At 38.0% G+C, this 27029-nt stretch overlaps 1 protein-coding gene across 2 annotated transcripts in view; it reads left to right on the top strand.

Annotated features, from left to right (window-relative positions):
• Window positions 1-27029, top strand: part of SPAG16 (sperm associated antigen 16) — a 1117670-nt gene that overhangs the window by 12118 nt on the left and 1078523 nt on the right. For both annotated transcript variants that reach the window (XM_070292279.1, XM_069578269.2), the window contains exons 2-4: window positions 16921-16967; window positions 18156-18251; window positions 25410-25528. In XM_070292279.1, coding sequence (XP_070148380.1) covers window positions 16921-16967; window positions 18156-18251; window positions 25410-25528 — 262 coding nt within the window. The remainder of the gene's footprint in view (window positions 1-16920; window positions 16968-18155; window positions 18252-25409; window positions 25529-27029) is intronic.

The raw sequence follows: 27029 nt of genomic DNA on the forward strand, positions 1-27029 counted from the left end.
TCCCTAACCGGCTGTTGATTATTATTTTGTCTTTCTAGGCATTTTAATACTAAAAATTTGACTTACATAAATTTTCTGGCCCCTGGAAAGATTTCCTTTGGCCCCAGCAGCAATTTCTGAGGGTTGACTGAGTTTAATCCTGTTGTTTGAGGCTAATCAACTCTGGATGCAGGCCCAAAGTCAGCTATTTCCAAAAATGCAAATTAAGGATTCCAGATCCTGAAATATGGTGATCACTCTAAACAGATACCTTATCTAAGATACATGCTCAATTGCTCAGTCTTGTCCGACTCTTTGTGACCCCATGGACTGTAGCCTGCTAGGCTCCTCTGTCCATGGAATTTTTCCAGGCAAGAATACCAGAGTGGGTTGCCATTTCCTACTCCAGGGAATCTTCCTGACCCAGGAATCAAACCCTCATCTCTTGAATCTTCTGCATTGCCAGGCAGATTCTTTACCACTAGTAGGAAAGACTGAAGGAAGCAAAACTGCAGTGGGAAGTATGGGAACAAATGTGCCAGTTATTTGCCATCTTTGGCCTATATTTTTCAGTTAACTTTATTTAAATTGACTTTCCTAAAAAAGTGAACATGACTATAATGTTTTGTATTTGCCATACGTATCTTTTATTTCAATTTGGTGAAATAAAATGTTGATCACGGAGAATCCACTCTAGATTTTAGATTGCCTCCAAGTGCATTGATTCTACAGTGATGGCAAAGGTTACAAAGCAGTTTCTATCTATGGTAGCTTTGTGAAATCATGTAAAATATAATTAGCTATATGTTTCACTAAAATTCTTTATACAGCTGGTGTTTCTGGCAGTGATCACTACCTACAGATGCAGTAGTGCAGGGGGCCAGGATGTAAGGAACTTTGTATGCTGTTCTCATCTAAAAAGTGTTCATTTCCTTCTGGCTGTGGTCCATTTGCAGAACCTTATGTGTGACCCCATTGCACCAACTGTCACATCAAGCTCTGCTCCATTAGGCCAGCTGAAATGCTTCTCTTGCAGTTGTGTCATCCGTAGTACTGTTATGTATTTAGAGCTTCTTGACAGTTTCATTGTGGGCATATATTTGCCTGTTTTCTTACTGTTGGAGATTGCAAGTGAAATGACACAAAGCCAAAATGCACGAGACACACAAGAGACAGACACCACTCTGGCCAGAGGAAAAAGAACTGCGCAAGCAAGCTTGCGGTTTACTTTTATATAGCCCCCCTGGGCAGAATTTCAGACTGTATGACTAAGCCTTCTCAGTATAGCACATGTGCATAAATATTATCGTACAGCAAAAGGGAGTGATATTCTGGCTTACTGCAGAGTCTGTCCAGAGCCATTTCTCCCTCCTTATCACAGGAAGGGAATGTTCCCTCGTTTGCAAGGGACCATTAAACTCAAGGCTGTGTCCAGACTCCTTGGCAGAACACCTCGTTTGCAAGCACGTTCAGCCCAAACAGAGAGCCCTGTTTGCAGGCACGTCTCCACTTTCCCTATTGTGGCTGTATTAACCCTTCATCTCCCCCTTTTTTATTTGCTTTAATAAATTGTAGCATGGTCTGGATCTTTTTTGCTTCACGCTTTAGTTGTTTCTTTTTTTGCCATCGTTGGAAGACTAGAAAAGCAACACAACGTAAAAGTAATATAAACATAGTGTTCCCAAAGGTCGTCCCAATTAGTGTGGGTACATGCCCTAATGGATTTAAGTTATTCAATCCTTCCTGAAGACTTTTCAATAAATCAGACCCCGCAATGTCAGGCAAAGTCCTGCTAAAAGTAGACAAAATTTGTCGTTCCAGATCCATAATCTCCATAGTGAGATTTTGATGTCCAGTCAAATATCTACTCTTTCCCATCTTTCACTCATGTTAAATGGTATAGGTGTTACACAAAACTGAGAAGAATTTTAATCGCAGTTTAATACACTTTGTGTAGATAAAACAGCTAATTGATCTCCAAGCCAGGAAACGGTATGTTGAAGATTGAGCATGTCAGTAGCAAGTTGTGCATCCAAATCTTGCTGTTGTTGCCATAACAAATAAGAGTCTTTATGCCAGTCCCGAACAAAATCAGCTGTTTGAATTTTTTGGTGTAACGCGAGGCCTGCTACCGCCGCTGTTGCAGTTACTGACGCGACTGCTAGAATCGAAGCAGTGACCACACCAAGCATACGTCGAGATCGGTGCAGCAAAGTCTGTACAGCGGTTACTAGATGTGAAACAGCAAAAGAATCTGACCATGGCCTAGTCAGATTTATAGGCAACCATACTTCTGTCTGAGCTTTAACAATTACTAATGAAAATTTGGAGTTACAGGCTCGTCTTTTAAACTTTTCCCCCCAAGACTGATTTACACATTGAGTTAGATTACAATAATCACATGACACAGACCCCACAGTATCATTCCAGGTCCAATTTCCATATAACAATGCAAAAGGATATTTTACACATGCCATTGTGGAATAAGATTTATTAACGTGTAAATTAACATGAAATGGACCTGAAGAGTCGCCACTATCTAAAGTATAGTTTCCTGACCAGATAGTGAGATTACCAGCAACTGCCCATAGTTTCCAAATATCTCCTTGAATGTGCAGATATCCTTGCAATGGTAATTGAGGAGGGACAAGTGCAAATTGCTGCCATTTAATTGTTTCATTACCATTGCCCATCAAAGTGCTATTTGCACGATGCCACCTAAGAGATTTATTTGACCATTTTTTTAAGAATTGCCCATGATCTAGACTCCAATCTACAATGATAGACCCAGAATAATTCATGACTTTAAAGGGTCGATTACCTCGGCAACATTCCCATTCCAAAGATTCTAGAGAAGGAGCAAAAAAGTTAACAGGACATAGTGACATATGTATTCCATTATGAATGTCTATCGGTTTTGTTGAGGTGTTAAAGCCCCTGGTGGAAACAAGCACAGTAAAAGTAGCAAAATGATAATTATTGTACTTTACCTCCCATGTATTATAGGAATGATGAGAATGTTCCTTGGTGGACAGACAAAAGGGGTGTCCTCCTATACACAAAGGAATACCTTCCACTGCAATGGTCAAATTACTAATATATTGTTGTTTATGATGAGATAGTTGTTTTATTTCCCCACAAGCTGGCGGGGGAAAGAAGGCGGTCTCATTAGTGCATACCTGCACTTCTGGTTTCCCCCAGGAAACTGCTCTTACTAATGGGGGATTAGGTATATATGCCCAATATGTATGATTACTTACCAATACACCGATTACCTGATGTGTCACCACCGCCATCATGGCAAGCAAAAGATTGGTAGGATTCAGAGGTTGCCCCGCCTTTACTAATGTCTTCTCTGCTTCCTGGGTCAACCTCTTCATTTGACCCCACATAGGAGGTGTTGCTTCCCTTGTATGGAAAGTAAAGCTTCTCTGCATAGGAAGCTCTTCGAATTTTTGAACAAAGGGATCAGCCATTGTTGATTTTGATCAATCTCTTTGGGGTCCAAAACCTGTAATTATTAACAGAAATGAAAGCACACCCTCGTCCCAGACATATTAATGATGCTGGGATCCAACCTTTCTCTTTATCTTTATACCAAATAGGCGTATTCAAGATCTTCTTGTCTTCTTTTTTCCCTTGAAAACGCAACTCTGCTGCTGATAGATTTCCCTTGCTCCAAATATTCAAAAAATTTAGGGTAAGTAAGGTTTTATTCAAAATGTCTTTAGGTTTCATAAATCTCTCCTGTTCTCCGTTTTTTATTTTTTTAAGATATTTATGCAAGGTATGATTAGCTCTCTCAGTGATAGCTTGCCTTTTACTATTATAAGGAATACCAAAAGTATGAGTTATATGATACTGGGATAAAAAGTGGGCTAATTTTGCGGATTAGTAGGCAGGTATATTATCAGTTTTTAATTTAATTGGTAATCTCATAACTGCAAAACAAGATAACAAATGAGTAATAACAGCGTCAGCTTTTTTGAATGTAATGTAGTGGCCCATTGAAAATGTGTGCACGTATCTATAGTATGATGCACATATTTTTGTTGTCTGAAAGAAGAAATATAAATTATATCCATCTGCCATATTTGATTTGCTTCTTGTCTTTTTATGTTGACACCTGGTGAGGTAAACGGTAAAGCAAAGGGTGCACATATGGAACAAGAATGAACAATATTTTGAGCTTGTTTTTGAGTAATAGCATGAGAGTTTTGTAACCCTTTGGAATTGGTATGTTGTAAGAGATGTTTTTGTTTTGCTGCTTTTATAGGATAAAGTAGGGCATCAATTGTGGCATTTTTGAATGATAAGGGTCTAGAAACAGCAGAATGTGTGCGAATGTGAGTAAAGAAAATTAATTTTGAAAGCTGCAGGAGCAATTGTACTTGGTAAGACAATTTATCAATAGCTGTTTTAAGGGTCAGTGGAAGGGAGACATGGGGAAGCTGTAGGCAAGAGAGAACAGCATATCGAGAATCTGAAACAATGTTAATAAGAAGTTGGGGAAAAATCTTCCAAAACTAAATAGATAGCCCACAATTTAACGGGCTGTACAGAAGAAAATGAGTGGGGAGAACCTTGGAACTTTTCGGAGTCTAATATCTAGCAGTATTTTTATTTGCATCTGTAAAAATAGTGGGTCTTTTAACTGGAACATTTGAAATTGGGGATTGAGATATCATAGAGTTAGTCTGGAGAGAATCAATCAATTTAGATGATGGATAGTGATTAGAAAATGAACCAGGAAATGAGGCAAGATAAATTTGTCAATTTTTATTAAATTGTAAACATCGAGATATTTGAGCAGTTGTTAATTGAGTAACAATCTGGTGTGGTTTATATCTTGACAATTGTAAAATACGATGGCGACCTTTTTGTATAAGGAAGGCTAATTTATCCATATATATAGTCAATTTTTTGGAAAAGCTGTTAGGTAAGAAAACCCATTTTATTAATCTTTTTTTTTGAGCAATTATACCAGATGGAGAATAAGGGGTATGAAATATTATAAACGAAATAGGTTGAGACACATGTAAGCAAGTCAAAAAACTGTCATTTAGTTGTTGCTCAACAAATTGAAGTTTCTATAAAGCCAATGGGGTTAAGGTCTGGGGGCTATTTGTAAATTGTATAGTCTTAAAGCCTCTTGTACTTTTAGAAATAATTTATCACGTTTGACAATACTAGGAGCTGCTAATAGGAGATCATCCATATAATGATATAGAATATAATTGGGGTATTTTTGACGGAGGGATTGTAAAGAGTGAGCTATGAATTTTTGACATAAAGTAGGACTATTTGTCATTTCTTGTGGTAAGACTGTCTATTGATAATGTTTAACAGGCTGAGAATGATTAAGAACAGGAATTGTGAAAGCAAATTTATCTCTATCTTGCAATTGTAGGGGAATGGCAAAAAAACAACAACAAAAAACAGTCTTTAAGATTTAGCACCATTAAGGACCGATTTTGAGGAATAAGAGCTGGAGAGGGGAGTCCTAGTTGTAATGTTCCCATAAGTTTAATACATTTATTAACTTTTTGTAAATCGGTTAACATTTTCCATTTAAAAATTTTTTTTTAAAATAACAAAAACAGGAGAATTTTAGAGGGAGGTAGAGGGCTCTATATGACCAAGTTGGAGTTGTTTTTGTATTAATTGTTTTAATGCCTCGAGCTTTATTTGTGGTAATGGCCACTGCTCAACCCATTTTGGAGTATTAGTTAACCATTTTAATGGGAGTGCTCGAGGAATTTGAGCAGCGGCTACTAGTTTTTTGGTGGAATCGTTACAAAAGCCCCCAAAGGAGAGAGAAGATCTCTTCCCCAAATATTAATAGGTATGTTTACAATATAAAAGGTAACAGACACTGATCTTTCATTATGGAATTGGCATTGTAAGGGATGGGTACTCTTTCAGACATCTGCAATAGAGCCTAGTCTCATCAGCATTAGAGCATTTTTTATTTTTTTAATCTTGGGGCCATTGTTGAGAAGAAATAACTGAAACATCTGCCCCTGTGTCTACTAGTCCCTCAAAGTTTTTTTTTTTTTTTTTTGTATAATTAAGGAGAGAACAGGGTGAGAACCTTTGATAAGCATTTTCCAAAATATATGTCGCCCGGTATTTTTTAAATCCTCCTGTTTGTTTATTAGGAAGAGCCAAAAAGGGATGATAAGGTAGGAGAAGTATTTGAGCAATATGTTTTTTAGCTAATAATGAAAGCATGGTAGAAGTAGAAACGATAATCAAAATTTCCCCAATATAGTTGAAGTCTATTACCCCAGGAATTATGGTTAGACCTCTCAAAGCCACACTGTTACGGCCTAATATTGAGCCAAAGGTGCCTTTAGGCAGTGGTCTGAATACATTTGTTTTTAATTTGTAAATGCCTCCTCTTGGTGACAAAAGAACATTTTCAGCTAGTGGCAAATCAGCAGCAGCACTCCCTGAAGTAGCAGACTGTAAGTCTGAAATCATCATTTGAGGTCCTTTTAATGAGGCATTGACTGGTAACTGTTGCTGGGAGGGAACAGGGTTGGGGCAGGTGGGATGGAAGGAGGGCAAGGAGGAAAAGTCTCCAGTATTGTTCCTGGGCCCCAAGGACTTAGGCCCGCAAGATAGTTTTCCGGTATCAGGTTGCCCATTTTGTCTGTTTTAGACTTGCACTCATTAGTCCAATGAAGCCCCTTCCTGCATTGACGGCAAGGTCCAGGAGTCTTATTTCTCCCAGCAAAAGATCTGTCTTTAGGAATTGCACCTTGATCAGCTTTTAATTTTTGACATTTTCTTTTCATATGACCAGGTTTTCCACAACGGAAGCAGTTACCTCCCTTTTGTGGTCTCATAGCTTTGGCCAAGGCTGTAGCAAAGACATTAGCCTGATGCTCTGTTCCTCTTACTCTCAAGCAGGCTCTGATATATTTAGCTATAGATGCACCCTGTCCCTTTAATGGTCCCAGTATACGTTTGCATTCAGTATTTGCATTTTCAAATGCTAAAGTTTGTAACAATATCTCTGAAATTTTATCCCTCCCTACAGCTCGTTTCACAGCTACCCTCAATCTTGTTAGAAAATCAGTATGTGGCTCATTGGGGCCTTGCATTGTTTTAACAAAGGAGGGCTGGGCGTGGCCAGTAGGCACCACACGACGCCATGCTCATAAAAAGACCTGGCGGACTTGTAAGTCCTGGTCAGAGTACTGAGCCTGTTCTCTTAAAGTGCTATGATGGCCCTCTCCCATTAACTTATCTTCGAGAGGATCAGGGGGATTTTGTCTTTCATTAATCTGAGCCTGCTTTTTAGCCTTTTTTTCCCACCAGCTACGAAGTTGTGACCATTGAGAACCCTCCAAGACAGTTTGGGCAATAGATTCCCAATCTAACGGAATGATTAATTTGCCTTTTTCCAGTGATTTCAGCATAGCCAAAACAAAGGGAGATTGAGGACTGTATTGTGCTACTGCAGCTTTAAGATCTTTAAAAAATTTATATTTCAAAGGAGTGTATTGAATATTTATCACGTTGTCATCTTGCTGTCTCTGGGTGGGAAATAATTGTGGAGGATCAATAAAACCACTAGGGGGAGCAGGCAAGTCATCATCATGAAGCATAGACAAAGGAAAGGAGAACCAACAATGTTCCCTGCGCACATCGGCCGATCAACCTCAGTGGGGAAAAGAGAAGCATAAGGAGGAGCAGAAGGCGCAGATTTCTTCTCCTCCCTATGGGATTTTTACCATTCCTGGAATAGATGGGTCATTTTTTAAATCTCTTTACCCTCCTTTGACGAAACCGAAGAAGCCTCTGAATCTGATTTTGAACTATCAGATGTTTTACCATTTACAGGAGGAGACTCACCTGTATCCTTGCCTTCAGGCAATGTAGAAGCCCCACCAACGTTTGGCACATCCTCATAAATTGCCTCTTCCTTCATTGAAGCATTAGATTTAGTCTCGTTATCAGTAGATAGCAAAGTCAAAGCCTGTGTTATAGCATTACATAAAGTCCATAACTTTAAAGGGATCATATTACCCTTTTGATGTTATTTTTTTAATTTTTTTGAATTATTTTCCATTTCTTTAAATTTAACTGTAACTTATTTTGATATTGAAACCAATGACAATATTTCTCCACCAAGTGAAAGAGGTCACTCAATCGACTAGTCGAGGCCTTAACGCCTATGGAGTGGAGAAGTCCTTTGACTAACTCCATGTACTGTGTCCGTAATGATGATGAGGAATTCCCCATGATTTTCTGAAAGTTCCCCTGCTAGGGTGAGGAATTCCCCATGATTTTCCCGAAAGTTCCCCTGCTATGGATTTAAAATCCCCCCCGGGTTACTCACCCTTTCGGTTTCACTTGAGCCCCACGTTGGGCGCCAGATGTTGGAGATTGCGAGTGAAATGACACAAAGACAAAACACATGAGATACGCAAGAGACAGACACCACTCTGGCCAGAGGAAAAAGAACTGCGCAAGCAAGCTTGCGGTTTACTTTTATATAGCCCCCCTGGGCAGAATTTCAGACTGTATGACTAAGCCTTCTCAGTATAGCACATGTGCATGAATGTTACCATACAGCAAAAGAGAGTGAAATTCCGGCTTACTACAGAGTCTGTCCAGAGCCATTTCTCCCTCCTTATCACAGGAAGGGAATGTTCCCTCGTTTGCAAGGGACCATTAAACTCAAGGCTGTGTCCAGACTCCTTGGCAGAATGCCTCGTTTGCAAGCACGTTCAGCCCGAGCAGAGAGCCCCGTTTGCAGGCACGTCTCCACTTTCCCTATTGTGGCTGTATTAACCCTTCACCTACAATATCTGCAAGGTTAGGGTCTGTTAGATTCTGTTAGTGCGAAAACTACCAGTTAGTTCACCCATGGTAATGAAGTACCAGGGAATTAATTCCTTGTGTGCATGCTCACAAGTGCTACTATACTCCTTCCAGAGCAAGTGTACATATGGAGAATCCTTAGTCTGAGACCAGGCCATGACTCTAGAACATAGGACCTGGCCTGGAAGAGGGCAGTGATGAGGACTGTGCATGCATGCCAGGGAGGAAGGGGGTAGCTACGGATAGTACCCTGGGCAAGATCAGACTAGAAAACCAGGACATTATTAAGTGTCAGGTAAAGCTCAAGTTGGCAGAGAAGCAGGACCAGATCTGAAGGGAATAGAGTAGGAAAAAAAATGAATTTTGGAATTGAGAGTTCAATGACGTTTTTTGAAGGAAAACTAGGCAGGTAATAAATGGGAAGGGAGTTTTGTAAGGACTCAGTCAGCTTGGTAACAAGAAACTGATTTTAAGCAGTGGAAAAATAACTTTGTATGAAAATTATGACCAGCTTAATTGTATGGAAATTTCCTGGAGGATAGAGATTAGATTACAGATGAGAAAGTTGCCCAATAAAACTAGAATTGGAGTAAAAGTTTTATCTTTCAGGCAATTCTTGATGAATTGTGCATTTTTATTCTAGCAGTATTGCTTTCTAAAGCAGTGCTTTCCAATCTTTTTCACATGTTGCTCTATCAGATCTTGCTTCAGTCTGTCTTTCTGGCTATCCCAAGGACTGAGGGGATCAATATCTGTACTGTCCAAAATGTTCTCTTTATGAGAACCTAAGAGTATGATTTCTCTCAGGCTTCTGAACCAGAGATTGCTGTACATCTGCTGAGAAATTCATCTATTTTCTTTGGATGAATACTGAATTGATATCTGATTACATTTCTGTCTGACCCTGACTGCTGGGAAACCTAGTCTCAAACCTGTGGCTTATATATATCAAAGTACAAGAGACCTTATGACCTGTACTTTATCTTCTGCTGTTTCCCTTTCTCTTCTAATTTCCATATTCATTTATTTTTAACTCCCTGTAGCTGTATGCATGTCTGAACACTGCCACATAATTCTTTGGGGGATAATTTGTCCATGTGTTGTGAGCCAGCTAGCCAGCTGGACAGATGCATACAAACATACATTTCAGAGTACATTTACTTCTTCAGTAACACTGCAATATCACATTTCAGTTGAGTTGCTTCTGGGAAGATTTTTCTGTTCACATTCTATTGTGGCTACTAAGATGATCCTGGTTCCTGTTTGGGGTACTTGTCCTTTTCCTGACCTTTTGTCTCATGAATTTCTTGCCCTTGGTTTATTTAATCTTTGAGTCTATTGCTCTGTATCTCTTTTATACTTCTCTTTTCTTTAGGGTCTTCGGATGGAGCTGTTTAAAGGATTTGATTTATCTCTTCATAATATGACACTTGAGAGCTTGGAAAACATAGATTATAGAGTTCATTATTGAGAATATTGGTAAAAATTGTACATTGCTGTTGTGTCACTGTAGAAACAGTATGATGTAGTTGAGAATTCATGGTATTTGTATTCAAGAAACTTGTCTTTGTCATTCAAGTCTTTGGTCTTGGCCAGATCTCTTCTTCCTGACTCAGTCTCCTTTTTTTCCCCCCAAATTTTTCCTTTGTTTCCTGTGCCATTTACTCTTACAGGGTTTTAAGAGTAGATATGGTATGATCCATGTGACAATACTTTTTAAGCATTATAAAATCGTATTTTTCCTCCTACTCTTTTGATTGTGGGGAAATATATTACTTGGAGAAGGCAATGGCAACCCACTCCAGTACTCTTGTCTGGAAAATCCCATGGACGGAGGAGCCTGGTAGGCTTCAGTCCACAGGGTTGTGAAGAGTCAGACACGACTGAGTGACTTCACTTTTACTTTTCACTTTCATGCATTGGAGAAGGAAATGGCAACCCACTACAGTGTTCTTGCCTGGAGAATCCCAGGGAAGGCAGAGCCTGGTTGGCTGCCATCTATGGGGTCGCACGACTGACGCTACTTACCAGTAGCAGCATGATATTACAAGCTGGAATCAAGATTGCTGGGAGAAATATCAATAACCTCAGATATGCAGATGACACCACCTTTGCGGCAGAAAGTGAAGAGGAACTAAGCAGAAAGTGAAGAGGAACTAAAAAGTCTCTTGATGAACGTGAAAGAGGAGAGTGAAAAAGTTGGCTTAAAGCTCAACATTCAGAAAACCAAGATCATGGCATCTGGTCCCATCACTTGGGAAACAGATGGGGAAACAGTGTCAGACTTTATTTTTGGGGGCTCCAAAATCACTGCAGATGGTAATTGCAGCCATGAAATTAAAAGACGCTTACTCCTTGGAAGGAAAGTTATGACCAACCTAGATAGTATATTCAAAAGCAGAGACATTACTTTGCCAACAAAGGTCCTTCTAGTCAAGGCTATGGTTTTTCCAGTGGTCATGTATGGATGTGAGAGTTGGACTATGAAGAAAGCTGAGCACCAAAGAATTGCTGCTTTTGAACTGTGGTGTTGGAGAAGACTCTTGAGAGTCCCTTGGACTGCAAGGAGATCCAACCAGTCCATTGTAAAGGAGATCAGCCCTGGGTGTTCTTTGGAAGGACTGATGCTAAAGCTGAAACTCCAGTACTTTGTCCACCTCATGTGAAGAGTTGACTTATTGGAAAAGACTCTGGTGCTGGGAGGGATGGGGACAGGAGGACAAGGGGTCGACAGAGGATGAGATGGCTGGATGACATCACAGACTTGATGGACAAGAGTTTGGGTGAACTCTGGGAGTTGGTGATGGACAGGGAGGCCTGGCGTGCTGTGATTCATGGGGTCGCAAAGAGTTGGACAAGGCTGAGCGACTGAACTGAACTGAGTATTATATCTCATCCCTAGAATCAGACAAGGCAATGGCAACCCATTCCAGTACTCTTGCCTGGGAAATCCCATGGACGGAGGAGCCTGGTGTGCCACAGTCTGTGGGATCGCTAAGAGTAGGACACAACTGAACGACTTCACTTTCACTTGTCACTTTCGTGCACTGCAGAAGGAAATGGCAACCCACTCCAGTGTTCTTGCCTGGAGAATCCCAGGGACAGGGGAGCCTGGTGGGCTGCTATCTATTGGGTCACACAGAGTCGGACATGCCTGAAGCGACTTAGCAGCAGCAGCAGCAGCAGCATCCCTAGAATATTTTTCTTTGGTAGTAGTTACAAGTATTATTTAATATTTCCAAAGCTTTGAGGACAAATTACATTTTTCTCTACATAGCCATGTTAAAGAAGCTTTTCTTTGACATTTCTTTCTCACAATAATCTTGCCAGCAGTTGGTTTAAATTATAAAGTCTATCCAGATCATTTTAGAATATTTACTTATTTGTGAACTTTATTATGGAATGAGGAGTAATGAAGAATGTTGTTGTGTAGGTGCTAAGTTGTGTGCAACCCTTTTGTAACATGGACTATAGTCTGTTAGGCTCTTCTGTCCATGGGATTTCCCAGGCAAGAAAACTGGAGTGGGTTGCCATTTCCTTCTCCAGGGGATCTTTCTGACCCAGAGACTGAACCAAGATCTCCTATATTGCAGGCAGATTCTTTCGTGCTGAGCCTCCCAGGAAGCCCTAGTGATGAAGGGTAGCATTAATTTCTGGAAACAAATGACTGCCTACAAATTCAGCCTCTTTTTTTTGCCCCAAACTTAAATCTTTTTGTTTTGTATTGGGGTATAGATGATTAACAATATTGTAGTAGTTTCGGGTGAACAGTGAAGGGACTCAGCCATACATATACATGTGTCCATTCTCTCCCAAACCTTGCAAGCTGGCACAAACGATGAGCAGATTTCCATGTGCTATATAATAGATCCTTGTTCATTATCCATTTTGAATATAGCAGTGTGTACATGACTTTCCCAAACTCCATAACTATCCCTACCCCAGTAACTCTAAGTGTGTTTTCTAAGCCTGTCTCTTTCTGTTTTGTAAGTTCATTTGAGAAATTTGATATTTCTTCTTCTCTGTCTGATTTACTTTACTCTGTATGACACTTTCTATGTCCATCCATGTTGCTGTAAATGGCCTTATTTCATACTTGTTAATGGCTGACTAATATTCTACTGTGTATATGTGCCACATTTTCTTTATCCATTCTTTGTCAAGGGAGATTTATATGGCTTCCATGTCTTGACTGTTGTAAACAGTGATGCAATGAACATTGAGGTGCCTGTATCTTTTTGGATCATGTTTTTCATTGGATATATTCCTAGGAATGGGACTATAGGGTTTTATAATAGGTCTATTTTTCATTTTTAAAGGAACCTCCATACTGTTCTCCATAGTGACTGTACCAATTTACATTCCCACAAACTGAAGGAGTATTCCCATCTCTCAACACATTCTCCAACATTTGTTGTTTGTGGATTTTTTTTTTAATTTTAGCCATTCTGACTGATTTGAGGTGACATCTCATAGTTTTGATTTACATTTCTCTAATAACATAATGGAGGAAAAGTTATGACCAACCTAGATAGCATATTGAAAAGCAGAGACATTGCTTTGCCAACAAAGGTCTGTCTAGTCAAGGCTATGGTTTTTCCAGTGATTATGTATGGATGTGAGAGTTGGATTGTGAAGAAAGCTGAGCACCAAAGAATTGATGCTTTTGAACTGTGGTGTTGGAGAAGACTCTCGAGAGTCCCTTGGACTGTAAGGAGATCCAACCAGTCCATTCTAAAGGAGGTCAGCCCTGGGATTTCTTTGGAAGGAATGATGCTAAAGCTGAAACTCTAGTACTCTGGCCACCTGATGTGAAGAGTTGACTCATTGGAAAAGACTCTGATGCTGGGAGGGATTGTGGGCAGGAGGAGAAGGGGATGACAGAGGATGAGATGGCTGGATGGCATCACTGACTCGATGGACAAGAGTTTGGGTGAACTCCGGGAGTTGGTGATGGACAGGGAGGCCTGGCGTGCTGTGATTCATGGGGTCGCAAAGAGTTGGACATGACTGAGTAACTGAACTGAACTGAATAACATCATGGCAAAAGTGGGGGAAACAATGGAAACAGTGACAGACTATTTTCTTGGGCTCCAAAATCAGTGGACACTGACTGCAGCCATGAAATTAAAAGATGCTTGTTCCTTGGAAAAAAAGCAATGACAAACCTAGACGGCGTATTAAAAAGCAGAGACATGACTTTGCCTGCAAAGGTCTGGATTCATTGCTGTGTGTTTTCTAGTAGTCATGTACAAATGTGAGAGCTGTAAAAAAGGCTGGAGTGCTGAAAAACTGATGCCTTCAAACTGTGGTGCTGGAAAGGACTCTTGAGAGTCCCTTGGACTGCAAGATCAGACCAGTAAATCCTGAAGGAAATCAACCCTGGCTATTCATTGAAATGATTGATGCTGAAGCTGAAGCTCCAATACTTTGGCCCCCTGATTTGAAGAAGTGACTCATTGGAAGAGACCGTGATGCTGGGGAAGCTTGAAGGCAGGAGGAGAGGGGGACGACAAAGGATGAGATGGTTGGATGACATCACTGACTCAATGAACATGAGTTTGAGGAAACTCCGGGAGATGGCGAAGGACAGGGAGGCCTGGCATGCTGCAGTCCATGGGGTCTCAGAGAGTCAGACGCGATTAAGTGAACAGCAATAACTAGTGATGTTGAACATCTTTTCATGTGCCTACTTTTACTCTCTTTGTAGGACAGGTCTTCTGTCCAGTTTTTGAGTGGCCTGTTTGTTTTGATGCTGTTAAGCATCATAAGCTGTTTGTAAATTTTGGAGACTAATCTTTTATGGGTCGCATCATTTGCACATGTTTTCTCCCAATCTGTGGGTTGTCTTTTCATTTTATTGTTTCATTCGGTGTGCAAAAACGTTTGAAAGTTCCCATTTGTTTATTTTTGTTTTTATTTCCATTATTCTTGGATTGAAAAAGATATTGTGATTTATGTCAGAGGGTGTTCTGCCCATTTTCCTCTAGGAGTTTTATAGTGTCCAGTCGCACATTTAGGTCTTAATCCATTTTGAGCTCACAAAATCAACTTACAACCATTGTTTCCCAGAAAGGGATATATTTTTCCATAGAAAAAGAGGCCAACTTCCTGTAGCTAAACTTCAGGAAATTTTATATCATTAAGTGAAAATGTGTCAGGAAAATATAAATCTAGAAAAGGAGGAAGATTCAGAATGCCTTTTATGTATCCATTCATCTTAACAGAAGATCATGGGAGATTTAGGAGACTCCTCCACAGGTACTCATATCTTTCCAGAACAAGGGAAGGAAAAACATACATTTGTTTTTATTCCAAGCCAGGCACAATTCTAAATAATTTCCATATGCTAACCCTTGTTAACAAGAGATGTAGTATAGCATAGTGAAAACCAAACTTCTAGGGCTGTTTCCCAATTCTGTTAGGTCCTGACTGTGAAACTTTGTGTATCTGAGTCCTGATCTGTAAAACAGAGATAATACTAGTTCATCTTTATTGGTGGGATGAGGATGGAATGATTTAATACATGTAAAACCCTTAGGAAAGTGCCTGGCTCCTATTAAATACCATGTGTGTGTAACCAGTTCTAACAACAAACAACGTTGTTATTCAGACTGTCAGGTTACTCTTGGAGGATGGAATGACAGTGAAATTTCCGATAATCAGCAAAATGAAAACCAGGGTAAACTCATATTTGATTTTCATAAGCATTGCTATGTATTGAAGTGTTTATACTTTTTAAACTTGGCTTAATAAAGTCTGTAAATGTGAAAAGAAATGTAAGCCTACCAACCAATCAACAAAACAGGTGTTACTGGCACATACTTTGATTTTTTAAAAAATTAAATGTTATCTTGAAGTTTTCATTTGTAATTAGAGTAAATTAATTTGTAAAGCTCTTATAGCAATTCTATGGAAAATTTTTATTAGAATCATTTTCATTGATATTTTAATGCTGATATATATTGATACTTTCTGAACTGCTCTGCTCTTATGATTATTATATAGTTCATATTTGCTTAAAATTAGGCTGCCATTCTGAGTATGATTTATTTTAAAATTGAAATACATAAGAAAGAGAGTGAGCTATAACTTTTATTGATTAAAACATTAAAATCTATTTTTTACTTATATTTAATTTTAGTATGCTTTTTATTTTTGAAAGTTGCTCAGTCCTGTCCAACTCTTGGTGACCCCATGGACTGTACAGTCCATATATTTCTCCAGGCCAGAATACTGAAGTGGGTAGCCTTTCCCTTCTCCAGGGGAATCTTCCCAACCCAGGGATTGAAACTAGGCATCCCACATTGCAGGTGGATTCTTTACCAGCTGAGCCACCAGGGAGGCCCAAGAATATTGGAGTGGGTATCCCTATCCCTTCTCCAGTGGATCTTCCTGAACCAGGAAGGGAACCAGGGTCTCCTGCACTACAGGTGGATTCTTTACCAGCTGACCTACCAGGGAAGTGCTTTGTTTAATCCAAATAAAAAGTCATTGTGAAGGAGACAGAAATAATGGAAAATTCAGTGCGGTTTGAGATTTGTTTGAAAAATGTATTGTCATAGTTTTCCTGTCCATCATTTTTTATCTCTTTCTAATTTGTGATACTCTGATATGATGTACATTTTTAGAAGCCTTTTTAAAATAGAGTTGGAAATAATTAGATAGTGGCTCAGCTGGTAAAGAATCCGCCTGCAATGCAGGATACCTGGGTTCAATCCCTGGGTTGGGAGGATCCCCTGGAGAAGGGAAAGGCTACCCACTCCGGTATTCTTGCCTGGTGAATTCCATGGATTGTGCATTCCATGGGGTCACAAAGAGTTGGACAAGACTGAACTACTTTCGTTTTCACATAGACTAAAAACTTTTCATGAGTTTGGATTGTGTCAAATAGTAATTTAAGATAACAATTTAAATATTTTTTTAAAAAACTTGTATAATTGTGAGCTGTATGAAGAAGAGAAATTTAAAAAAATGATTTACATGTATTTACTAACTTGGTAAGATATTTGAATCTAATAACTATTTTAAGGTTATATCAGTTTTTAAATGTACTAATTTTATTCCATATATTTTGAGATTCAAACTTAACAGTATATTTAGAGGTCACTATAACTGAAGCATCTGAAGATGATTATGAATATGAAGAGGTAATTTTTTCATTTTATGTATTTTTTTCTGTAAATTCATTACTATCATTCCTGTGAAATATTCATTTTGTTTTTCATTAAACTTTTGTTTTCTTCAGTGATACCACATCACTGAATGTGGCTAATCACATAGTTAAGAATGAGATCTGAAAATTGTATTTAAAAATTTAGATAGGTTAATATATCTGGCTCTTTTGATTTCCCTGTTAATTGTTTTCAGAGTCAGCCTTTCATCCCCTTCCTTATGGATACATACTAAAGTCTGTCATCTCTGTCTAACAGGTGTTCCCTGTCATCTACTCTGCTCTTGGCAGTGTTTCCCAGATTCCTACTACCTTCCCAGAGCATAGATCCCATGCTTCCTTGCAACTTAGCTATACTTCCATCTAATAGTTACTGTCTCAGACCTTTCCTTTAATTCATTGTTCCAATGGAAGCTATCATTATATCTGAGACTCTAAGATAATAGAAGCTGTAAAGGAAACTGTGGAAGCAAGCCTGGAAGTTGTGGCCTGGGCAAGCAGGAGGCATTTTACTACTGGAAAAGTGGAGATAATATTAATACATACCACATGAAATGTATTAATAAATGTAACAGGCTTAAAGCTGTGATCCACACATAAGCATGCGATAAATGTTCACTTTCATTAATGTCATAGAGTCAATTGCATTCTTTCAAGAGCTTAACATTCAGACTTTTTCTTTTTAATATTAGACTTAATTTACTAGAGATTTGCAGTTGCTAGTAGTTATGGCTACAGTCCATGGGATCGCAGAGTCAGACATGGCTTAGTGACTAAGCCATGGGGGAGAATGGAAAGTAATGGGGGAGAAAATCTTCAATGAGGAGAGATTGGTAGCATTTAGAAGGCCTAGCTTTCTATTTTAGCAGATTTTTTTTTTTTCAGTAGAGTTGTTAGACTATATTTGCCAGTACAGATAAAAGAAATTGCTCATAGCTAATATCAAGTTATTAGAAGTAACACTGAGTGATGTTTATAAGGAAATCAGAGGGCTGCCTACTTGTTAGTTGTTAATTTTTCATGGGTCTTCAGAATGACATAGTGTCTTACATGAAGTGTATTTCTTTGATCATTTGTTGTGTGAGGAAAATTTATTATCTAAAATGAAATAAGGTATTTTATATTCCTCTAACTCTTTCTATCCTTATCTTTCTCTGTGATTTAGATACCAGATGACAATTATAGCATTCCAGAAGGTGAAGAAGATCTGGCAAAAGCAGTTCAGATGGTCCAAGAACAGGCTACAGATACCCAGATTTTGGTGAGAATTTTGAACACAACCAAAGCTTACTGTTTAACAGTGATCTTTCCTATGTGAAGTTTTGAAAGTCATTTAGGCTATAAGTTCTTCACTACTAGATGCAGCTCTATCACCTAATGTCCTTTTCATTTTTATTTCTTTATCATCAAACTTTTACTTTTAGTACATAGTGGTATTTACTCTGCCTTGCATAATCATTTTCCACATGGTGGTCACTTTTACATGACTTTGCAACAAATGACACTTTCTTTCAGAACTGTCTTTAAGCTCAATGAGGTTTAACCAAGGATTTTCAACACTTGCACGAAATTTGTTACTGTATACATGTACTGCAGTCTACTTTGTAAGCATCTGTGTCTTTTGTTTTTTTATGGAAGTATTTAGATCACAGGGAATGCTTGATAGATTATTATTATTTTTCTTATGAGGCCTATGAACTCATTTCACTAGAGAATATGGTGGATGCTTTCTAATCATAATACCACCAATTAACTGTACATAGAATGATGGCTTCACTGTAAAATTGAAAATTCATTTAAAATTGACTGTAATTTAATTATGATAGAAAAATATTTGTAAAGTGCTACTAATACTAATTAATACTAAAGTCATGTTAGTGCTAATTAAGAAGATGGCTTTTCCTGAAAAATGAAACCTTTATGTGAAATGTGAAGGCAATTATTATACTCTTATTTAGGTGCTGATTTGGCTTCCTTAGTGCAAAATCATATGGGATAGACTTCACTGCATATTCTGCCCTGTATCAGTCCTTTTGTATTTTGTAGAGTTCCTGAGTTGAGAAATCCAATAACTCCTTTCCAACATATCTGTCCATTCAAAGTTGAAAAATGCTGAAGAGCAGAATTTCTGGAATCCAGGATTGATTATATTTTAAGTGTAGGGCTTTAACTCACAGTAAACTCTATTCTCTAATGTATCCTATGGATATAGTTCCTTCTCTTGCAGCTGCTTAGTCACTTCAGTCGTTTCCAACCCTGCGACCCTGTGGACTATAGCCTGCCAGGCTTCTCTATCCATGGGATTCTCCAGGCAAGAATACTGGAGTGGGTTGCCATTTCCTTCTACAGAGGATCTTCTTGACACAGGGATCCAACCAGAGCCTACTGCATTGGAGGCAGAGTCTTTACTGCTGAGATAACAGGGGAGCCCCATAGTTCCTTCTAGGTAGACATAAAGTGAAGTCTGCTCAGTTTAGTTCAGTTCAGTTGCTCAGTCATGTCTGACTCCATGTTCATGTGACACCATGAACCGCAGCACGCTAGGCCTCCCTGTCCATCACCATCTCCCAGAATTCACTCAGACTGACGTCCATAGAGTCCATGATGCCATCCAGCCATCTCATCCTCTGTCGTCCCCTTCTCCTCCTGCCCCCAATCCCTCCCAGCATCAGAGTCTTTTCCAATGAGTCAACTCTTTGCATAAAGTGGCCAAAGTACTGGAGTTTCAGCTTTAGCATCATTCCTTCCAAAGAAATCCCAGGGTTGATCTCCTTCAGAATAGACTGGTTGGATCTCCTTGCAGTCCAAGGGACTCTCAAGGGTCTTCTCCAACACCGCAGTTCAAAAGCATCAATTCTTCAGTGCTCAGCCTTCTTCACAGTCCAACTCTCACATCCATACATGACCGCTGGAAAAAATGTAGCCTTGACCAGACGGACCTTAGTCGGCAAAGTAATGTCTCTGCTTTTGAATATACTATCTAGGTTGGTCATAACTTTTCTTCCAAGGAGTAAGCGTCTTTTAATTTCATGGCTGCAATCACCATCTGCAGTGATTTTGGAGCCCCCAAAAATAAAGTCTGACACTGTTTCCACTGTTTCCCCATCTATTTCCCATGAAGTGATGGGACCAGATGCCATGATCTTGGTTTTCTGAATGTTGAGCTTTAAGCCAACTTTTTTTGCTCTCCTCTTTCACTTTCATCAAGAGGCTTTTTAGTTCCTCTTCACTTTCTGCCATAAAGGTGGTGCTATCTGCGTATCTGAGGTTATTGATATTTCTCCCAGCAATCTTGATTCCAGCTTATGTTTCTTCCAGTCCAGCGTTTCTCATGATGTACTCTGCATATAAGTTAAATAAGCAGGCTGACAATATACAGCCTTGACATACTCCTTTTCCTATTTGGAACCAGTCTGTTGTTCCATGTCTAGTTCTAACTGTTGCTTCCTGTCCTGCATACAGATTTCTCAAGAGGCAGGTTACGTGGTCTGGTATTCCCGTCTCTTTCAGAATTTTCCACAGTTTATTGTGATCCACACAGTCAAAGGCTTTGGCATAGTCAATAAAGCAGAAATAGATGTTTTTCTGGAACTCTCTTGCTTTTTCCATGATCCAGTGGATGTTGGCAATTTGATATGTGGTTCCTCTGCCTTTTCTAAATCCAGCTTGAACATCAGGGAGTTCACGTTTCACATATTGCTGAAGCCTGGCTTGGAGAATTTTGAGCATTACTTTACTAGCATGTGAGATGAGTGCAATTGTGTGGTAGTTTGAGCATTCTTTAGCATTGCCCTTCTTTGGAATTGGAATGAAAACTGACCTTTTCCAGTCCTGTGGCCACTGCTGAGTTTTCCAAATGTGCTGGCATATTGAGTACAGCACTTTCACAGCATCATCTTTCAGGATTTGAAATAGCTCTACTGGAATTCCATCACCTCCACTAGCTTTGTTCGTAGTGATGATTTCGAAGGCCCACTTGACTTCACATTCCAAGATGTCTGGTTCTAGATTAGTGATCACATCATCATGATTATCTGGGTCTTGAAGATCTTTTTTGTACAGTTCTTCTGTGTATTCTTGCCACCTCTTCTTAATATCTTCTGCTTCTGTTCGGTCCATCCCATTTCTGTCCTTTATCGAGCCCATCTTTGCATGAAATGTTCCCTTGGTATTTCTAATTTTCTTGAAGAGATCTCTAGTCTTTCCCATTCTGTGGTTTTCCTCTATTTCTTTGCATTGATTGCTCCAGAAGGCTTTCTAATCTCTTCTTGCTATTCTTTGGAACTCTGCATTCAGATGCTTATATCTTTCTTTTTCTCCTTTGCTTTTCACCTCTCTTCTTTTCACAGCTATTTGTAAGGCCTCCCCAGACAGCCATTTTGCTTTTTTGCATTTCTTTTCCATGGGGATGGTCTTGATCCCTGTCTCTTGTACAGTGTCATGAACCTCACTCCATAGTTCATCAGGCACTCTATCTGTCAGATCTAGGCCCTTAAATCTATTTCTCACTTCCACTGTATAATCATAAGGGATTTGATTTTGGTCATACCTGAATGGTCTAGCGGTTTTCCCTATTTTCTTCAATTTGAGTCTGAATTTGGTAATAAGGAGTTCATGATCTGAGCCACAGTCAGCTCCTGGTCTTGTTTTTGCTGACTGTATAGAGCTTTTCCATCTTTGGCTGCACAGAATATAATCAATCTGATTTCGGTGTTAACCATCTGGTGATGTCCATGTGTAGAGTCTTCTCTTGTGTTGTTGGAAGAGGATGTTTGTCTACTGGACATCTCTATGCAGTAATTTATAGGTAAATTTAAAAATTTTGAATGATGAGCAGTGGATAAACATATCAGTTGCATGATATGTATTGCTCATCATCTTCCTTCTTGCTTTTTACATCATTAAGTTAGTGAGTGAAAATCAGTCATGTCAGTCTCTTTGTGACCCCATGGACTATACAGTCCATGGAATTCTCTAGGTCAGAACACTGGAATGGGTAGCCTTTCCCTTCTCAAGGGGATCTTCCCTATCCAGGGATTGAACCCAGGTCTCCCACATTGCAAGCAGATTCTTTACCAGCTGAGCCACAGGGGAAGGCTGAGAATATTGGAGCTGGTAACCTATCCCTTCTCCAGCAGATCTTCCTGGCCTAGGAATTGAACAGGGGTTTCCTGCATTGCTGGCGGATTCTTAACCAACTGAGCTATCAGGGAAGCCTCATCATTAAGTTGAGGAGCATTAAAAAAATACTTTATGTACTACTCATTTATAGTGGTACTTGGTAGCATGCTGCTGCCTCTGCTGCTAAGTTGCCTCAGTTGTGTCCGACTCTGTGCAACCCCATAGACAGCAGCCCACCAGGCTCCCCTATCCGTGGGATTCTCCAGGCAAGAACACTGGAGTGAGTTGCCATTTCCCTCTCCAATGCGTGAAAGTGAAAAGTGAAAGTGAAGTCGCTCAGTGGAGTCCAACTTCGTGACACCAAGGACTGGAGCCTACCAGGCTCCTCCATCCATGGGATTTTCCAGGCAAGAGTGATGGAGTGGGTTGCCATTGCCTTCTCCACTTGGTAGCATAGATACATCTAACACAATGATCGACACATAGTAGGCACTCAATGTATAGCAGTTAAATAAATGAATGGATAAATGAGTCATTGAATGAAAAAATTGTGACCCAAAATATAATTGTATCTGTTATCATGCTAGAAGTTGTTTGTAAATCCAAAGATAAATCCAAGAAGGGCAATTGGGAAATAAATTCAATGTAGTAGCTCATATCTTCTGAACTAAATATCAGTAATTGTCTTATTAATTTCTCAAAGGCTAACTCAAACTCCTAACTTTGCAGGAGTTAGCTTTCTAGATTTATGACATATTTATAGCTGATTGATTGTCTTTTAAGTTTTTATATGTTGTTTTTGAGCTCTTTAGAGAAATATTACTATGTAGAAAATTCACAAAAGTTTCCTTTGGGCATTTAAAATTGATTATGGATTTATATTGTGATAAGTACTGCAGTTTTATATTTATAATTTGGTTTTTGTTTTTATAGTGTTTTGTCTTCAAAAACTAACTTTGAGTTGTGCCATGGGCTTTCTGTTTTAAGAATATTTATTGTTTATGAAACCAGCTTCCTTTTGTTATGATTTTATTACATCTGTTTATGATCAGCATATATTTTCTTCTATGTTAGAGGACAGTAGTAGTCCCAATTCAATGAGGACTTTTAGAATTTTTATTAAAGTTTGAAAACAAAACATTACTACTAGGGTATTGAATATATTTGAAATTATTAAAATTTTGAAATTTGGAAGTAATGTAAATAGCTTTATTTGTTAAAAATTAACAAGGATTATTTATTTATTGAAGAGTTGACATTTAAATCAATTGTAATTTTCTTTAAACCTTGGTAATATATATTATATATATATAAAATATATATATATTTGAGAATTGATACATGTTTTATTTCATAAACTTTGAACTTTCTGTTCTATACAGTATCAGTTTCCTTGATAGGTGCAATGATTCTAAACTCTGAAAATATCAGATCAGTTCAGTTCAGTTCAGTTGCTCAGTCGTGTCCGACTCTTTGCGATCCCATGAATTGCAGCACGCCGGGCTTCCCTGTCCATCACCAAATCCCGGAGTTCACTCAAACTCACGTCCATTAAGTCCGTGATGCCTTCCAGCCATCTCATCCTCTGTCATCCCCTTCTCCTCCTGCCCCCAATCCCTCCCAGCATCAGAGTCTTTTCCATTGAGTCAACTCTTCGCATGAGGTGGCCGAAGTACTGGAGTTTCAGCTTTAGCATCAGTCCTTCCAATGAACACCCAGGGCTGATCTCCTTGCAGTCCAAGGGACTCTCAAGAGTCTTCTACAAACAACACCACAGCTCAAAAGCATCAATTCTTTGGCGCTCAGCTTTCTTCACAGTCCAACTCTCACATCCATACATGACCACTGGAAAAACCATAGCCTTGACTAGACAGACCTTTGTTGGCAAAGTAACGTGTTTTATTATATTTAGAGTGATTAATGAAAAAAATTAAGATTGGAAATGTTATTAATCTATAATGAATATGTGGTTTGGTTATACTGTCAATTGTTTGTTGAAACTGAAGTCTTTTTTCTAAGTATATATGTAAGAAGAAATAAGAATAGACACACACATACACACATATATTCTTTAAAAATATTTGTATGTAATTTTTTGAAAAAATGTCTACTTACATTCAAGCTGGGTTTTCCCCTCTATAGCATGAGCCTTCTTTTGAGCATATTATTGCCATTTGTGGGGGGTAGTTATTTAGCAGTTTTAGTTTTTGGTTTTTTATTTTGCTAATATTGGAGGTGCAGTCTCAAAGCTCCTTTTTTCCCCATAATTCTATAATAACATAATTTTTATAAAATTATAATTTTGATCTTTAAAGATGACATTAGCAAGTTTCCTAAATCACGTAATTGTTAAATTTCCTGACATCTTCTCTCTACCTCCTCCTCTAAGAATATGAGACATTTCTTTGAAATAGTGTTTGTGGGAGGTTGATTAACTGAACAAAACTACTATACTGTTTAACATATTTATCGATAGTTCTCAAAGAATTTCATTCTAAGATATGTTCCTGTGTATTTATTCAGAAACACTGTCAAATATCTAAACACGTGGCCATGGTGGGGTTCTAGTAAACCTCATATATGAGAAAAGTTAGCTCACCTCCGATCTAGTTGATAGACTTATTTATTTCCATTATGAAATAGGAGTACAAGGGTGCTCTATTGTGCATAATTTCTTCCATAGTGTTTCTAAAAATATAGGCACCAAAACCACATTTCTTTTTATAATGATAATAAGTAAAAGAATTAAACAATCCATACTATTTTTTATTTTTTTTGAGTGTGTTATATACTATTGTTAGGGCAAGCTGACACCTTTATTGTTTTTTTGGACAGTCCAATCACAGTCTTGTCTGCGTTTGTACTTGCTGATGCTATATCTGGAACGTGACTCCACCTCTTCTCTAGATATATGTTCACCTGTCACTTTCTCAATGTAATGGTTCTTCATCATGCTACATACATAGCAGACCAGCTCCACACACATATCTGCTCCATACATGGCTTTCCCTCACTTCACCCCTCTGCTTTTACCCCCAGACACTTAGTATCATCGGCGATACTGTATATTTTTAATTTAGTTACTCATTTTTCTGTCCACATTCACTTGATTATTAGTTATAAGGACTGAGTCTTGTCTGTTTTCATCACCGCTTTGTCCCTAGTGATTAAAATAGTTCCTGGACATAATATTCAACAAAATTGTTTAAAAAGTGAATGAATGAATGAATGTAAGGCCTAGCTGTACAATTAAAGCTTTGATAGTTTTTAAATAAATAATTTCACTTTTAAATTTTAGGAGCAGAAAACAGTCTTTTCTCCAAAGCATACAGTACCTGAAGCAATAGAAGACTTTCTTTGCAATTTCCTGATCAAAATGGGAATGACCAGAACTCTTGATTGCTTTCAATCTGAATGGTAAATAACTAAGTAGATAAATAGTTTTCTGGAAATACTAACATTATTTACTGTATACTTTAAATAATGTAACAGTATTTAAAGTATACATGTATACATGTATACTTTTAATCATCTCAAAAGAATTTGAGTGACACAGCTTATGTAAAATGAAAGAGCTGGATAGAAACTTTTTCCAATACTGCCACTGAAACCACAGCACAAACACATACACAATCAGGATATCAATTTCAAAAAAGTTTTAAATTAAATATCTTTTCTAAATACTCAAATTTAAGTGATTCTCAAGAATCGAGAAAATGGAACATCTCTTGGAGTTATGTAATCCAGGGCTACTTAATGAAATATCTAAAAATATCTTTTACATAATTATGAGTATTATCTCCTACATAAGACACATCCTGTTAACAGTACTACTTTGCTTGTTTTTCTTAGAATATAATGCCCTGCTCTTCTCTACTCACACAACTGATTCTTTTTCTATAAATGTCCCTTCATTTATAAGTAAGTGAAATTGCATTGTCAGATGATACCTACACAAGTCTTTCTTGTTATAACTGAAAATTTTAATATCATTGTTATGAAAATCAGCAGGCATACTGTCTTTATTCCTTTGCTATAGCGATAATGTCATCAGGCATATTTTTGGGCTCCTTAGCATTCTTTAAAAAATATTATGAAATAATTGGATAATAAATGTTTTGGTTTTTTGACAGTCATTGCATATTATAGAAAGAAGGAATAATATGATATATAAAGTTGTTTATGGTGTTTTGGAGTTCAATGCTATAATAATTTCAAATATAGGCACAATTTGTTAATTTCTACTAATTCAACTTTGTTTTAATTTTTATATTTTGCTGTTTTTGTTCAAATCTACAGAGACCATTCATATAAAAGTAATCAGTTTCATTATTTTAAATTGCATGTTTAGTGTTAATGAATTTAATGAGGAGAGCCATTTTTTACTAATACAGTTTAAAAAAAGAGCAGGTTTGATGGTAGAAAAATAATACTCTTCTTATTAAATCTAGAAATTGTGTGAATGATTTTTATAATAATGTCCCTATGAAATAATTACAAATGTATTAGAGAATATATTTTTGTAAGAATAGATAGATTAATTTGCATTACTAATGAAATGATGATTAATGTAGTTCAGTTTCCTATTTTTCTTCTAAAGTTATGGGTTAGGATATGTAGTGCTTACATGTTGTGCCAAAGTGTGAAATGATTCCCTTGGAGAAATCTGGAACAAAGTATACTCTTAATTAGGTGTTTGCTGAAATATTATCCTTTTAGATTTAGCAATTTGAAATTGCTAGATGAAATTTCAGAAAAGTGTAATAATATTAAGGTTTATAGAAACCCTAAGTAAGCATATCATATATTGTAATATTATGATTTTAAAGTAAAATTTGTATAAATATCTCATTATTTGGATTTAATAATACTGTGGTTCAAATAATTTTATTCTGATCCCTAGCTGCTAGTTTGTAAT

The sequence above is a fragment of the Ovis canadensis genome, chromosome 2, assembly GCF_042477335.2.
Source record: "Ovis canadensis isolate MfBH-ARS-UI-01 breed Bighorn chromosome 2, ARS-UI_OviCan_v2, whole genome shotgun sequence".
Lineage (NCBI taxonomy): Eukaryota > Metazoa > Chordata > Mammalia > Artiodactyla > Bovidae > Ovis > Ovis canadensis.